The 17,700-nt window shown below is 35.6% G+C and overlaps 1 protein-coding gene across 2 annotated transcripts in view; it reads left to right on the plus strand.

The window, feature by feature from the left end:
• The window catches only part of DIAPH3 (diaphanous related formin 3), a 255,321-nt gene that overhangs the window by 146,453 nt on the left and 91,168 nt on the right, over positions 1 to 17,700 (plus strand). For both annotated transcript variants that reach the window (XM_074912215.1, XM_074912225.1), the window contains one exon: positions 12,596 to 12,720. In XM_074912215.1, the coding sequence (XP_074768316.1) occupies positions 12,596 to 12,720 (125 nt within the window). The remainder of the gene's footprint in view (positions 1 to 12,595; positions 12,721 to 17,700) is intronic.

Raw genomic sequence — 17,700 nt, forward strand, 5'->3', positions numbered from 1 at the left:
CTCTTTCATTCCAAGATACTGTACTTAGTGCTTAACAAGAATAATCCATCCTGTGTTGTATTTATTGGTGACAGTTCAGACTTCCAGTAAATGTGGAAAAGCACTGGATCCAAAAGTTACATCTAAGGGTTACAAGCTGGTGGTAGTACAGAAGAAAGGAAGTCAGCCTGATGTTTTCCTGTCATCCCATAGGAAGGTTCTGTTTTAGGTCAAAGTTGTTTGGCGAGGAGGTACATCATTCTTTTCTGGTTTTGTATTATACTAATATAATGTTCAGTTTTCGTGTGAACCATATAGGTTGTATTTTGTTCCAGTATTTGTTTATAAATCTATTTCTCTACTTTTTGTCTTAGCAAAAATTAAGGCCTTGTAGAAGTGACAGAATGCCATTCCCTTCATGGTTTCACTGAACTTTGTGCTCTGAAGGACTTTTAAAAAGTAATTCCCAAGAATAAGTCAATGCAGTTTGATAAGAATATTCTTTTCTCCCATATCTTTGTTGCAAGCCTGTTTTTTTTACTGAGCTGTTTTTATTTCCTGTCTGCATATTAATTTATTTGAATACAATAATTTCGTATATGTGACGTAAAGGTGTTATTTGCAGGTGTCCTTTAAATTATAAATAAAAATTAACATGGCTGAAAGATGTGTAAATGCCATTTGATCAGTATTAGCAGAAAACTTCTAAATTGAACACACTGTATCAAAATGGAACTATACTATGCATTCTTTGGTTTTGGTTTGTTCACCATCAAGTGATTGTTGAATATTCTACAAGTTTCTTAAAACAAGTTACTTAAAAGATGCTGTTTTAGAATTCTTCCTTGACATAACTGTCCTTTCATTATCCAGCCCATTTGTGGCATACTTTCTATATTTTTTATTTTGTACTTGCTCATTCTTAAAACTTATCTCTCAAGTTATATCTGATTCAGAGTGGTTAACATTAAAACACTACAGTGTTTAGCAACTCATTTTTATCCCTTTTAGAAGAAAAATTCTTACTCCTTTCTTTTCATTAAATATTTTCCAGTAATTGTCATACCGTGAGCTGTTAACATAGCTTGGAAGACTTTAAGAGCAGGACAAGGTCTGTTAGTTGTGAAGCTAACAGGTATTTTATAGTATTTTTAAATCATAAAACATTTACAATATGTTAATTCTATAGAAAAGAAAAAGTGTAATTTTTTAAAATATTATTTTGACAGGCAAGCAGCAAGAGACATGTGACCTATGCAATTGTAGTTTCAAAGAATCACAGAATCATCTAGGTTGGAAAAGACCTTAAAGATGATCTAGTCCAAACAATAACCTAGCACTGACCCTTCTCAACTGCACCATTACCCTCAGCGCTATGTCGCCCCCACTCTTAAACACCTCCAGGGATGGGGACTCCACCACCTCCCTTGACAGCCCATTCCAATGCCTAACAACCTGTTCTGTAAAGAAAGGCTTCCTAATCTCTATTCCAAACCTTCTCTGGTGCAATTTGAGACCATTCGCTCTTGTCCTACCACTTGTTACTTGGTTAAAGAGACTCATCCCCAGCTCTCTGCAACCTCCTTTCAGGCAGCTGTAGAGGGCGATGAGGTCTCCCCTCAGCCTCCTCTTCTCCAGACTAAACACCCCCAGTTCCCTCAGCCGCTCCCTGTACGACCTGTGCTCCAGACCCTGCACCAGCTCCGTTGCCCTTCTCTGGACACGCTCGAGTCATTCAATGTCCTTTTTGTAGTGAGGGGCCCAAAACTGAACACAGGAATCGAGGGGCGGCCTCACCAGTGCCGAGGACAGGGGTAAGATCCCTTCCCTGTCCCTGCTGGCCACGCTATTGCTGACACAAGCCAGGATGCCATTGGCCTTCTTGGCCACCTGGGCACACTGCTGGCTCCTGTTCAGCTGGCTGTCAATCAACCCCCCTAGGTCCCTCTCTGACTGGCAGCTCTCCAGCCACTCCTCCCCAAGCCTGTAGCGCTGCTGGGGGTTGTTGTGGCCCAAGGGCAGCCCCCGGCATTTGGCCTTATGGAAACTCCTCCAGTTGGCCTCAGCCCATGGCTCCAGCCTGTCCAGGTCTCTCTGCAGAGCCTCCCTACCCTCGAGCAGATCAACACTCCCACCCAACTTGGGGTCATCTGCAAACTGACTGAGGGTGCACTCGATCCCCTCGTCTAGATCATCAATAAAGATGTTAAACAGGAGTGGCCCCAAGACCGAGCCCTCTGCGGGTCACCACTTGTGACCGGCCGCCAACTGGATTTAACTCCGTTCACCACAACTCTTTGGGCCCGGCCATCCAGACAGTTTTTTACCCAGCAAAGCGTGTGCCCATCCAAGCCACGAGCAGCCAGATTCGCAATGAGAATGCTGTGGGAAGCGGTGTCAAAGGCCTTACTAAAGTCAAGGTAAACAATTTCCACAGCCTTTCCCTCATCCAATAAGCAGGTCACCCTGTCGTAGAAGATCAGGTTTGTCAGGCAGGACCTGCCTTTCATGAACCCATGCTGACGGCCTGATCATCTGGTTGTCCCTCATGTGTTGTGTGGTGGTATTTAGGATGAGCTGCTCCATCAGTTTGCCAGGTACCAGTTTAATTCAGGGTATTTAATTTGCTTTTTCTATTATGTGGTGAAGTTTTAGTTTCTACTTTTGTATTACTAGAGGTGGTCTTAATTCACCGTTACAGTACATGAATAAAGATACTTTTTTGCTTTGAAGTATAACAAATCCTGTTTTTTAAGTACTCTTAGATCAGCAGGAAGAACTTTCATTGCAGCTAATGAGCTTACTGATATGACAGTTCCTGAAGATACATATAATTAAAGTTGTCTCTTCTTTTAAACATAATGACTTTCCTGCTTTTCTATTAGTATTCCAGACAAGAAGTATTTTGATAATTTAGTACTCTTTACTACATTTTTATTTTATGCTATTCTAAAGGTTTATATTGCATTTATCCAAGCTACTGTTTTATTTGATTGACTCTAATTTACACAGACCTTACAGGTAACAGTATGCAGTCTTCCTTTCATATTGTAATAACAATATAAAACTGCAGATCTTCCTTCCTCTAAAAGTCATTAGCTCGTTGTCACTTTATAAGTAACATTAGTTTTCTCATTTTTGAAACGTATTCAGGTTTTTTTGTAGAGAAGTAATTTCACTTTTTTTTTTTTTTTTTAAACTAGGAACCAAATTGTAAATGTGAAGTTTAATCTCTGTTGATTAAAAACTAGAACACACCCACCTACTATATTTAAAAACATTAGGACAGCATGAGAGAACAATATTTTTATATATATGTCATAAACGATCTATATGTCATAAGGAAAATACTTTTTCCTGTTACAGAACTTCTAAAAGTCTGTGGCTGTCTACTATTACATATCATATTTTCTGCTATGCATTGCTTGGGCTTTTGTCTTCGGTCACAAATTCACAGAGTGTGTTTTCAGGTAGTCAGGATTGTTGTGTTCGTTTCTGTGGGGTTTTTTTGTGCTTTCAGAAAACATTACAACTTCATGACTTACTCCATACTGTATTATACTTCAATCAGTACCAAAATCGGTAGGTGGTTCCACTGTCTTGCAGAAGAACACCAGTTTCTAAATTCTTATAGCAGACTCACAGTGTGGAATAGTAGTCCATTCAGAGATTTGCTTTGAAAAATGTTTGTAACTGACATGGTAACAATTTTATCTTATATCTTTTTTTTTTTTTAGATTTTTTTTTTTTTTAAATGCAAAGTTCATTTTCCATTTTTTTTGTTTTATATATGGGATGTTTCTCTGCCTTAAGTGATCATTTTCAAGAATGATGGCTATGAAGACTAACCAGGAGACTTGCTACCAACCAGAGGTGCATTTTTAGAGGTCCTTTTTTTATTCTGTATCTGTTACCTGAATTTTATTTTTTTTGGTGGATCTTCAGAAAGAGACTAAAAAGAGTTCTTCAGAGTATTGAAAAAGGAACAGTATCCTTGTTCATTCTCAGATGTTAATTTAATTAATTCAGCTCTTTGGTTGGTAGCTTCACTTAAGGCGTACAATTCATCTGTGTTTTGTTAGGTTTTTTTATATGTAGGTTTATGAAATACAAGTAAAAGTAGCTATTCAGAGATTTCCATGAATGGCAGAGAATTGTGTGGCAGATGGCTTATATTTCAACTTTCTGATACACACAGGACTGTAACCCAAAATCTAGTGGTAAAAGTCACAAAATTTTAGGAATCAACCTTACAGTGAAAACACAGTGTTTATACTCTGAGTGAAAATCACTATTACTTGCACCTACGAGACTGTCTAGTTTCTTGGTCTGTGATCCTGGTGGTTGCATACAAAGACAGGACCCAAGGGAGGTATCAAACTTATTTTATGCCTTAGTTTATATGGAAAGAAGCCAATGTATGCTTTACAAGAGTTACTGAAGACGCAGCTAATAAGACTAAGCATTCCTTATATCAAGAAAAAAAAAAATCTTAAAAGAAACATGGACCTAATTTCAGGAATTTTATCATAGTAAATGATTTGATTTGTATCCCCATGGAAAATTGCTATTGAAGTTGGACAAAATGAGAATTAGAGAAATAACTGTATAAACAACAAAACAATATGTGATTTTGTAAAGGAACTTACTCGTTTGGGGAACAGTTGTACCTACTATGATTTCTAAAGTATTACTGCTACTTCAGTAAAGATTTACTGTAACTAGGAGTAGATATGTCCCAGTGAAATGAGATGATGAGACAAAAGAGCTATCGTTAGAGGAGGGTTAGAATACCACAAATTGGGAAGAGGGCTATAGTGTGGGTGTGGAGGCAATAAGAGAAAAATATTCTACTTAATTACAGTACAAATTAGTTTAGAAATTAGATCAATGTGCCTAACTATCAAAAAGAATAAAGTTGCAAAATTGCCTTCTTAAGATGTATTTTCCATGGTGGAAAAAAAGGAACTACAGGCTTTAAGATGGGGTTAGAGTTCTTATAACCATGATTATATGAATGTCACACCAAAAATAGTAAATTCTGAATTTTATGGCTTGAAAAACAGTAATAGGAGTTTTGGTTTGATTTGACTTTCAAACAAGACTCCTGTTAACTATAAAGTAATGGTATTAGCCTTAAAATAAATACTGAAGTGTGACAAAGTGTCAGACAAAGAATTCTATATGGAGAAAGGGTTTTCAAATACCATTGTTTAAAAGTAATTAAAAAAATTATAAAGCTATATCTTTTGCTTGCTTTTTGTTGTCAAGACTGAGAAAATGTCACACTTTTAGCAATTAATTTTACAATATTATTGAGAACTAAGCAGTAGAGAAAGTTTTAAAGTATATATTTGTCCATGAATGCAGTACTTGTAAGACTATTTCAAGCTCTAAATTGTGTGAGATTTTTATACAAGGCTGAAAAAGCTTGTTATTTTGTGGCTACTGGTTTTTGAAATTATTTGAACATAACTTGTTTTTCATCTTGAAAATCTTAGGCTAAAAATGTATCTATTTACTGGAAATGTACCATTTAAGACATAAAAATCTACTCCATCATTTAAGATACCATACCAGGGACATTAAATATTTGCAAAGGGAAATTAATGGTGGTGAGGTTTAAGTACACCTTTAAATATTTCTACAGTTTTGTGTATATTGATGTTTTTTGCACCCCTGTCTATACCTGTAATGGATCAACAAATCTTTCTCTGTTGGGACACAAGTCCTACATCAGCACACTACAGACTTGCCATATTCCTGTCTGAACCATTTTATAGTAACTTGAAATTATTGAAAATAAGTAATTAAACACACCTTCTTGTGATTTTTTTTTTTTTTTTTTGTCTGAGTGCATTTTACAACATAAAAATTATAGCTTCAAAACCTGATGGAACATATGCAATACTGTTATGTATTTATTGTATATAATCTGTTACTTCTTTTAACATTTGTGACTTTAAGTTGTGCACGGTACTGTTATCTGGCAAATAATCTTAAGATATCATTATACAATGAACTACTAAAATGTAAGTGAAATATTCTTTTTCTTTAGGGCACAGAATATATGCACCTCTTACAAGCATGAATTAGCAAATCAAATATTAAACAAGAGTTTGAGCACAAACAAGAGTTTCTTACCAAAACAGTGCTTCAGTTTCTAATATGATATTGAAGTATGTCAGTAGTCCATACAACTAGTTTGCTTTCTTTATCATTTTGCAGTGATTCAACATTTAAGTATGACGGTCAATCTCTGGTGCAGTCCTTGAGCCCCCTATTATTTATACAGTATCGTAGAATACCGTATTGGAAGGGACCTCAAGGATCAGTTGGTCCAACCTTTCATGGCAAAAGCACGGTCTAAACAGGATGGCCCAGCACCCTGTCCAGCTGAATCTTAAAGTGTCCACTGTTGAGGAATCCACCACTTCCCTGGGGAGATTATTCCAATGACTTGTTTTTATTATGAAAATTGTTACTCTTGTGTCCAACTGGAATCTCCCCAGGAGTAACTTGTACCCATTACCTCTTGCCTTTTCTATGTGACTCCTTGTTAAAAGGGAGTCTCCATCTTCTTTGTAGCTACCCTTTAAATACTGGAACATGGTGATGAGGTCTCCCCTAAGCCTTCTCTTCTCAAGGCTGACCAAACCCAATTCTCTCAGCCTTTCCTCATATGGCAGGCTTACCAGCACTTTGATCATTAGTGTAGACATATATCACATGTAGACAGTTTGATCTGTAGACATATCAGGGTTCAAATAAAGTTGTTCAGTACTTTTAATGTAATATTTATTCCATTGGGTATAAACATCTGGATATTAATGAGAGATTTCAATGCTGTATAGTGATAGTGAGATTAAGACAAAATAATACTGTTACCCTATAGGGCAAAATGTAGATATCTGTTAAAAGACAAAGGAATAGTATCAAATGGCAGAAGAATAGAAAGGCTGACTACATTGTGCAGATGTATATATCCTTGAAGGTGAGAAAGCTCAATTTTAATGAGTAGGAAAGTGTTGCAAGTGCATATATATATATATATATATATGTATGTGTAGGCTTGTGTATCTTGCTACCTGTATGTCTGTCTTGGAGATTGCAGTAATGGGTTTGTTTAGAAGACTGAGAAATCTGGATGGCTTTAAACTTTTATTTTAAACTGTACAAGACTGATTCGTTAATATTTCATGCTAATGATTAATTCTTAATAATTATTAATCACTATCCCTGACTATTCAAAGCAGCTCGTTATTAACAATCAAATCCTAAATTAGCTGTGAATATACAATACACTGCAGTCAGCACAGCACTTCATGGTCTGGATCCAAAAGGGTCGAGGTGATGAGGCTCAAGAGCTCTTCAGTGAGGGAAGCTGCAACTGATGCAAGGGTCTCCTTTCTCTTCCCTCATCCAAACTTGATTTCTTCTTTTATAAGAAAATTACATCTCTTGGCAGCTCTTGGTCCACTACTATACTGTATCACTGTGTACTGTGCAACACGGTGTGGGGGGGATATTACTTCCCCATGATGGGGCAGGTGCCATATCCTGTTGCTTAGCCATTTTTTTGCCTTGCCTTAGCAGCTGCTTCTTTATTTCAGTACCAACCCAGTGATGAATAACTGATCATCAGTGAATTCTTTGTTATTTGGGGGTTTCTGTTTTCAACTTTTGACCATATTTTCAAGTTTTGAGCTTAAACTGTACACTGTAAAAAGAGATGTGTGGCTTCAGGGTGCGTTTCACCCAGGAGGTTCTCAAAAGAAGTTTATAACAAGTCTAGCAGACGAGGACTCTTGTGTAGGTAGTATAGAGCACAGTTAGTATAACATCTGAGGACTATTCCTACTGATGATAGAACTATTATTACTAGCAGACTGGGTACAAAAATGCTTATGCATTATTCATCAATCACCGTATATTAGTGTGCTCATATATGAATTCAAAATAAGAGAAAATTAATTAAATCCTGCTTAGAGGGCTGTTTCTTTCATGTGTGTGACTGGACTCTGCTTTGGCTACGGAAGGGAAAGTCTGAGGGCTCAAGAGGTGATGGCATTGTCAGAGCTTCGGGGAAAAAAGGGATTTCAACAAGAGTATTTTATATACCTGTTATATACACACACACACAAAGACAGAAAAAAAGCAAAAGCAAGAAAGCTATAAAATGGCTGTAGAAAACAAGAGAAAATGTCACCTTGGGAGAAATAAAGCATAAATATTGTATCTTCAGTCTTCTGTGACACTGACGATATCCAACTAGATCTTATTCCACTGTTAATGGATATTTCAGGCCTTTGCTGGTGTTTACAGAAATCTTCTAATACTTTGCCTGTGGAATATTTCTTTGTTAGTGCTCTAAACCCATCTGACAATACAGGGGTTTTTCTGGTTGGTTTTGTTTAGGGTTTTTTAGGCTTTATTTTATCATTTAAGATTCCTTTTAAATGCTGCTACAATAATGTGTTGGCAGTTTTAGAGAATTATTCAGTAAACTGTCCATCAGGCCAGTATGAAGTTCAAATGGCAAAAGCAATAGTATATTTTCAAGTTGGTTTTGTTTTTTTTTTTTTTTTAAATAATATGGTATAGTTTTCTGCATCAGGCTAGAGTTCAGCTTGTCACTGTCACTCTCTCCCCTTAGAATATAGGGGCCAGAATAGCACAAGGGAAGCAAAATATCTGTAGGCAAGAGGCAGATTCTCTTGATATGGAGATTGCGACCATCCAAGAAAATTGTCACACAGGGTAGGCAGCACATAGGATTTCTGAAATATCAGCTGAAATATCTGTTGAAAAAAGTAGCAGAAAAAACAGCAATATAAATGAGAGAGCACACAAGTCATATTGCTTTGCTTTGGGGAATTATTTCTAGGATTTAGGATAAAACAGGTATAGTCTCAAAACTGCATGAAATATTGCTTTAATCTTAAGCATGAATAATGATCTGGGGATGTGGGAGAGGGGAGCAAAATGTCTCCATTGAAATTTGTTGAAAGAAAAAATCAGAATACTATATTTTCATATTGTAAATATCAGTTTCTATTTCTGCGTTCTGAGATAATTGAGATATGGAACTAAAAGTTTAGTAAGTACATTTTTTACCAAGTTTTGCTGTGGCTATAGTAATGTTGTGTGACTACAGGTTATTTAAGAAACTGAGGAAAAAAGAATGATTTGGGTAATTACACATCTCTTTGTCTGACCTTACTCGTATGAAAGTTTATAGAAGAAAGAATAATCAAACATGGAAGTTAATGAGAGCAGCATAAAATTAAAATTAATTTATTGATAGTAGACTAATCTGCTAGCTTTGGCTATTAATTTCTCTTTTTTTGACCCATGAAATCTATGTTGACTTCTGGAAAGCATTTAATTGTATGTAAAATGGGAGAATATTCATTAGAATAAGAAGTGGAAGAAACATAAAGTACTTTCTAAAAGGAATATGAAAAAAAATAAAATGGTGGTATTGCACCAATAAGCATATCTGACAAAGGGTTAGACAGCTTTGCCAGCTGAGAGGGGGATTGGGTTGTCATCCCTGAATGATCCTGAGGAAGCAGAGTAAAAGAAATGAAAATCAGTAGGATGAAGTACAAGATCGTGCATCTTTATACTATAATAAGAGCTTTACTCAAGAAAAAAAGGATATTTTATTGTAAGATAATCAGATAAGGTTTTTCTGGTAGAACTGTAGAAATAATACTGCAAACATTAAAAGGACTGGTGAGTCATCACCTGAAATAGTATGCAGAAAGGTTTTAAAATAGAAACCAGTAAAGAGGCTTCTGGAATAACCATGGTATCGCAAAACATGAATCGAGAGAAGAAACTTTAAGAACAAAGTTGTTTTAACTATGAAAGGCAGAAGGTGAGGAAATATAATTTTGATTATAAAAACATCAAGAGCCTTTTTAAAAAAGGGGTGTATGAGAGTTCAGAGGGTATAAGTGAAAGAGCGTTCAGGCACACATGCGCTGTATTCAATGAAGAACTTGGTTTTGTTGCATAACATTCAAAACCCCAGTCTTTGACTTTGTGTCCAAACTATCATGAGTCACTTACTTCAAATTTAGCTTTGGTTTGTATCTGAAGCCTCCTAGGATGAGAGGTCAAAGTTAGGGATTTTTTTTTCTCTTCTGCCATTCTTCTGTGTCTCTTCAGATGTTATACCATGTCTTCCACAGGGGCATGAGGGAAGGTTGGCAGGTATTTCAAGGGATCTTTTTGTTGAAGAGCTCCTTGTATTTACAGGTTTGGGGTGTTTAATCTGTTTCCACTAAATCGGAAGTTGCACAAACAGTAGTACCAAACTAATACCAGCATATTGTGAGCTCTCTTTGAAGTTATCGCCAAAAATACAGTCTTAAAGGACAATATATCTAGTAGTTGTGCACTGCTGAAATCAAAAGAATGCTGAATTTTTATATTCAGGAGCAACTCACGATCATGACACAGGAAAAAAACCTTTCAGAACAAGATAGATATGTAAAGATTCTAGATCAAATATGTAAGTGTTCAGTGTCAGAAGAACTGAAGTAATAGAAGATTGGCCAATAAAAAATTGGCTTAGCTGGAAGCAAGAATTCCAAAATTTCTTGTATATAACCCGTTAATCACCTCTAGGCACTGAGGTTTTGGGTTTTTTTTATTTTTATCTGGGAAAAATAATGTAACTGTTACTCAGCTGCTACCTGCAATTGATATAGAGGTTTTTTTCATGGATCGGGTTTTGTTTTGCTTTGGTTTTGAACCTATGTACTTTCTGAGTCTCATCATTCTGACATTTTGTAAGTACATCACTTTATGCTGTGAACTGTTTTTATGCAAACTATGATGCGAATAGCCCTATTGATAGATATGTTAAGCACAAGGTATTGTATTCTGTGTTTCTTAGCAGCTTTCTAAGTAAATCAGTGTCTTAAAATATTTGTGCCTACTCTCAAAGGCTTCTTATGACAGCAGAAGCATGACTTTCTATTAAAATCAGGTTTGTTTCTGGAACCTGTGAAGACTGAAACACATTTGTAGTCAACACTGTCAGCTTCTAATTTTAGCTCCGCTTCACAAACAAGGCAGTTTCTTAACTACCAAAGCCAGCTGACCTACTTGGTGATGATTTGGGCTTACCAATCACTGAGGGAAAATCTGCCAAGTCTAACATACAATTGGAAAGAAATGTTTTTCAGTAAACAGAAGGTTTTAAAAATTGTGATTATAAATCAAATTATGAGTTATGATTTATAATATGAACATACATTTATATTTCCTTATTATTTTTAGAAAAGTTGATTGTCTCCAAATTGGATGGTTGGGTGTGTTTTTTTTTTAGATTACATTAGCATTTTAACAGGTTACCATTGATCATTTTATAGTTGTGTTAGCGTTTCTGCTATGAATGGGATTGTAGTTGCTATGCAACATTTTGCTCTAGTGATTTGGGGACTCTGTTAGGTTTTTATGAGAGAAAGATATGTTGAGGGTGTGTATCTTATATTTTCCATCACATAACTCAGTGGAAGAAATGGCTCCACTACAGATCCTAGTAACATCATAGGGCCACGGACTTCAGGGATTTTTTTTAGACAAAGTTTAAGGTAGCTTTACCTTTATAGGTACAGTATATTATGAATTAAATAAATAATGAAGAAAAAAGAAAAAATTAAGTCATTACACTAAAATTCTTAGTTCATATCTATATGTTTTGTTCCTGTGGAACAAATTTAAATGTTAAGTTTACTTCATAAACAATCAAGAAACAAGTTTTAACTGACTGCAATGTTATAAATATAAGATGGAATGCATGCTAACAGTAGTTATCCTCAGGTTACTCTTATGATCTTGATATTTTAATCAACTATTTACATCTGTGCATCTCTTGAAATGGATGAAAGTTGTATTTATCTTTGTCTTTTTCTGATAGAGAAAATTTGCACCTTTTCTACATCCTTCTGTAAATCCCTGACATTTCATCTCTTCTCTTTTTCCTAAGTCCCTGTTTTGCTCTGCTGCACCCTCTCAAGTGCTTGCACTTCCCTCCAGCTTGGCAAGCACTTTCTCTCTGACAAATTCCGTTTTTTTACCAGGCATCATTCTTTCAAACTAGGGAATCAAGTCTTAGGTTTCATGTGTAGGTGTTTAATAGCCCCATTTTCTCTGTGTTTTGACGGTCTTATTTTCTTCATGATCTTCCATACAAATGATCGTATTTTCTGTTTTAACAGAATGAGACTTAGGAAAGCTTTGTGGTTCTTGGAGTAGCTTCAAAACTTGTCCTTTGGTTAATCAGAAGAGACAGACTGGCATATGTGTATCTCAGGTTATTTAAAACACTGTTAATTGCAATGCAAAACCTTAGGCATAAAAATAAAACGAAATGCAGTGTTCAAAAAGCATACATCTAATCAGAAGAAGGCAACCGCATAAGTGAGCAGAACTGAACATTGTAGAGTGACCCCCTCATCTTGTATTGCAATTTGTTCAGTGTGCTATTATTTCAGAATTAAAACTGTAGTATGCTGATTTAGGTAAAGTTTTAACTCATGTATATTACAATGTTTCTTGTTTAAGGTGTTAACAGAATGAATGTTCTGTATTTTAGTCTCAGCAGAAAATCTGGAGAAGAGCCTGAAGCATATGGAAAGGCAATTCCAACAGCTTGAGAAGGATTTGCAGACTTTTCCAGTTCCTGAAGATAAGCACGATAAATTTGTAGCAAAAATGTCAATATCCTTTTAAAAAAAGCAAACCAGAAATAATTTAGCTGCATTACCTTGAACTTTAAATTTCCTTGCCTAACTGCTGTCTAGACTATAGCATTTATTTTTTAAAATATAACTTTTTTCCTTCAAAACTCAATACATGAACAGTCCAAATAAAGGATTAATCTGTAGTTAATAGAATGATGAGAAAAATGTTTACTGATAGGTTTTACACTGTGTATAAGTTTGTTAACTTAGTGGAAAGTAGTTCTAATAGGAATGTTAAACACTTCATTTTCTGTGAGAATATCTTAGAAAAATATGTCTGTCACCCTGTGTTTATTTGTTTTCTAGTGTATGCATTACCACTGTGAATGTTTTTGTACATGCAACCACAGAACAAAAAACTTCTCTTATTTCACAAAATGAGATTCTTAGCATCTGAAAACTGGTTTCTGGTCTTATTTTTGCCAGAATTCCTTTTCTCACTATGTATTCCAAATCCTGCAGCCAACTTCACTGCCTGTCTCTCATAAGAAAACCTTGTGACATGAAGATACTTAATTAAAGCAGAAAAAAACATTCTTTCACTTAGACCTCCCTACCAGATGCTGGTCATATATGCTTGGCACTGAGACTAATCTGGAGGCAGAAATATCAGCAGATAGAGAGACAGGTTGAAATTTCCTGTGCAATCATGGTTAGGTTATTACCTAGCTGGAAGACTACTTTGTTATGTACAAAGGTATGGGTACTGAGGAGACAGTCCTCTTGATTAATTTCATACTATTAAATAAAAGATGGCAAGGGACCCTGAGGCCGAGTGGATATACTGGTTCTTGCTGCATTAGGGCCAGTTTCCTTTTCAGTAGACTAGCTGCAACCAAAGTGTTTACAGCTTAGCTTTAGGCCTTTTCTAGACTCTGTGGGTTATCAGTAACCTTTCAGTGTTGCTACTAATTTTTTGTAAGGTTGGGTATTTTGTTGGTGAGTTTGTTCTAGCTTTTGTTGTTGCTGTTGCTGCCTTTTTTTTCCAGCTCAATGTGGTTTTGAGAGATATGTTGCAGCCCACCAGCATGGTGTCTCTGTAGTATGAAACATAAGTTTTGTCCCTGAAGAAGCCAATAGCATAATAGGAGAACTAGGAGAGAGGTCCTGAAGGCAAGAGATAAACTATTGTTTAGGAAGTTAGAAGAAAACATATCCAGGATGACATTGTCAGAAATTTTGCTAGGACTATACAAAGTCTGTGCTTGGTTAAGAAAATGATGTGTAGTCTAGTAAGTTAGGAATGGGAAGCGGTTATTAAGAAATCAAATCTATGAAAAAGGACAGACTCTTCTTAATCCAAATTAGTTATGATGTTGGAACTTAAAATACCTTATAACCTTTTGCATTTTTAAGCTGAAGTCTAAGGTTTGAAGTAACAGATAATTTAATATACATCTTCCTTTGGAGATGTGGTTATAAAACACCCATACCTATAAAACAGATATGACAGAAGCTAACAAAATTCAGTTGAGAATGAGTGAAGAATACCCTGACAAAATTATCTTTACTTGAGAAGGATAGCATGAGAAAAGTTAAGTTCAGGAATAAATGCGTACTTCTATGCTAATATCTAAAAATTAAAAAAGCTTATGTAGGATGCCTTATTTCCCATTTGTGTTACGGACATATTCAGCATTTCTGAAATCTGATGTCAGGAAGTGAATGGAATACTGTGCTATAAGGTTATAAATTGTATTTAAGACAGAATAAGTCACAGTTGTAGAGAAATAATGTGAAAAGTTAAAATATAATAAAAGTCACGTGGGGTAAGTAGGCGGACCTTGTCAATAAACACCATAACTTTTCTAGGGGTTGAAATTTCATCCCCATATATAAAAAGCATTAGAACAGTTTACCGATCACTTAAAAAGGGTAGTGATCATATCAGGAAGTGCAAAACAAGATCTACATGTTGTCTTTTTCAAGCATTTCAAAAGCTGTAATCCTCCCAGAGAAGACCTGGATTGTCAGTGTGTGCCAAGAAGATAAGCCATAGCCATATAGCTCAATTTGTTCTTTGCATCAGTTTTCTCTAGGGAGAACTTTGGTTGACCCCACTGTGCAATATTTTGACTGGAAGGAGGATGATCTCAAATTAAGAAGTCAGTATAGAAACCTGTTGCACTGTAGATTCTTACATGAACTAAATTAGTCCAAGACACCAGAGGAATCAAAGCTGAAAAGAAGCATCTGAGTTTTTTAAAAGGGCTGCAAGGAGGATCAGCAAGTCTAGCTTCTCTACCAAGAAAACTGATGAAGACTAAATAAAAATAAAACCAACATGTATATATGGGAGATATAATATGATGGGGGAGGAGAGAGTCAACGTGGGTTCTGTAAAGAGAAACCATCCCTTGTAGTTCTATTACAGCATGCAGATAAAGGTGGCACAGTTGGTAGAGCATAACTGAATTTCCATGCACTTTTCAACAAGGTGTATTAACAAAGACTTCCAAGGAAAAACATTTCTTAGGTCAAAAGTGGAATGATTATTTTTTCTGGATTAATATCTAAAAAAAAACCCCAAAAAATCTCACGTCAAAAGAGAAATACTGGCATATGCTGACAAAAGAGCAAGTGAACTTCAGTGATTATAGAGTAATAGATCTGGAGGGGGGGAAAAAAAACCAAAACCAACGAACATTTGAGAACAATTGCAGTTAAGAGCAAGCCAAAAACTTAAATAAGTTGCTATAAAAATCAGTAATACTTTTTTATCTCAAGTTCTTCAATCATCCCATCTCAAAAAAGTGTACTGCATACCTACTAATGTGGCATGTGACAATGATCAGCAGTAGGCAATAGTTTCTGTATAAGGGATATTTTAATAGATTAGGACTTTGAAGGTGGAAAATCAAAAAAGTCAGGAAAATATAATAAAAATTCTTGTCATTTTGTATGCCATACAGGAAGAAAGTTAGCAACATATTAACTGTGTCTTATAAATAACCAGGATTTATCCCATGTAAAATACTGTCCAGCAGATTAAAACATACTAACAGAAGTGTTTTCTTACGCAACAGACAAACTGTAGCATCTACTTTTAGGATGTTGTAGAAGCTGAAAATGTAAATTAATTTCATATAAGGCTTAGAGTGTTAGCTAAAGATAGTACATCTGGAGCTGTTAAACACAGTAGTCCAGAGCTAGCTTTAGCTCAGAAAAATCGCTAATATGCAGACTGCTAGAAACTAAATACTACATCAGTTGAATTATCATGCTATACTTGCCAAGTTTCCTTCTTGTTTTCCCCAATCATTGGGTATTGATTGCTGTCAGAAACAGGTGAGATGAATATTTAGTCTTACTCAGAATAAATCAGTACAGGTAAGACCAGCCACACTATATATTTCATTATATTAGACTATTCAGGTACAATATTTTGAACAGTAAATATTATGAAGAGTAATAATTTGCCCTCACCTACTACGCTCTCCCAGCAGACAGGCAGTAATTTTCAAAACAGTAAAGTTGCATAGTTTTCTAGTAATGTCTGTGAACACACTAATTAAAGAAGCTCACTTTTAGAAAAACAGGAACTTCAATAAATTACAAAGCAAAGAAGGTTTGATGTAAAGGTTAGATAATCCTGCACAGCGTGATGAAGCCTGGACCTGTCTTTACTTTTATTCCTGTGACATGGAAAGCTGAATCATGTTGATGTCTTGAAAAGCATGCAGCTCATAAAAAGAAATCAGCAGGAAATCTGAAAAAGGAAGGATGGTGCTTTGTTGGAAATAATTTTTCATCCTGAGTACAATTAGGCTCCATGGACAAGCATGCTATTGCATCCTGTCGCTAAATATCGCAACCTAAAGGCCCCTGATGAACTGATTAGCATTCTTGTTTCTTTAGGAAGTCGGATATACACACAGTTGGTGCACTGTTTTATTGACAAAGTCTATAATTATGAATATTTCTCCTATATATTAGATTGTGCTAGTTTTGTCAGTCATCTTATGTATGCTAGCTGAAAAGAAATTCCAGTTATTATTGCTGTTCTTTTGCTTTAATTAAGAAATTCAAATGATATTGTATTAATATAGACCTAGATTATTAAATCCATTGAGTGAAATGTTCAGTAAAAAATAGTGAAGAAAATACATTTCTACATTCAAAATAAAAATTTAGTAGGTTTATGGAGAGAATTTAGATTGCATATTGAACGCTTTGTTAACTAATTTGGTCAACATTCTCTTTATCAGTCCAGCTTGGATCTCATGATTTTCTAAGCAGCATCTGAGAACCTCTTGACAAGCTTCAGCCTAACCCTGAAAATGCTGTTGATGGCTGTTTTTACAGAAGCTTATGGAACTAATACTTGAGAGACAATGAGTTGCTTGCTGCTAGGAACAGAGTCCTTTCTTTTTGATTAGTTCTCTATTCATCTTTCTTGTTGTTTAAGTTGATTTGTTGACATTACAAAAAGAGAAGGAACAACACTTATCCAAATCGGAGCCTGATTCAAGTGAGATAGAAAAACCCATTTCAACTGCAAGAAAGAGACTACATGTTGCCTCTAAACTGTCAGTTATTTAATAGACCTCAGTTTGAACTTCCCTCTGTGCAACGTAAACAAACTGAAGTCTGTAATATGTCCCTGAATCCTAAGGACTTTGGAAGATTACAGGACCTGAGCTTGTTTGTTGAAAAAAAATTGTATGTTGCTCTTTGGGAGAAGCTCAAGATGTTGACTATGTGGACAAGTAATGAGATAGGGCTTTGACAAACAATGTAAATTTAAGTATATAATTCCATTATACAGGTCTTTAATATTTGGTCTGGACTGCAGGTGTGTATTACAGCTAGCACTGGTTTTGCTCATAATATATGGGATATACAGACTGGATGCAGCAGCTCTGTGTGATAGAAATACATGACAATTTGTTTTAGTATTATAACACAGAGATAAGTAGGAGTGAATGAGGCAAGGAGAAGGTATTTTTGACAAATA

Source organism: Athene noctua, chromosome 1 (genome assembly GCF_965140245.1).
Source record: "Athene noctua chromosome 1, bAthNoc1.hap1.1, whole genome shotgun sequence".
NCBI lineage: Eukaryota > Metazoa > Chordata > Aves > Strigiformes > Strigidae > Athene > Athene noctua.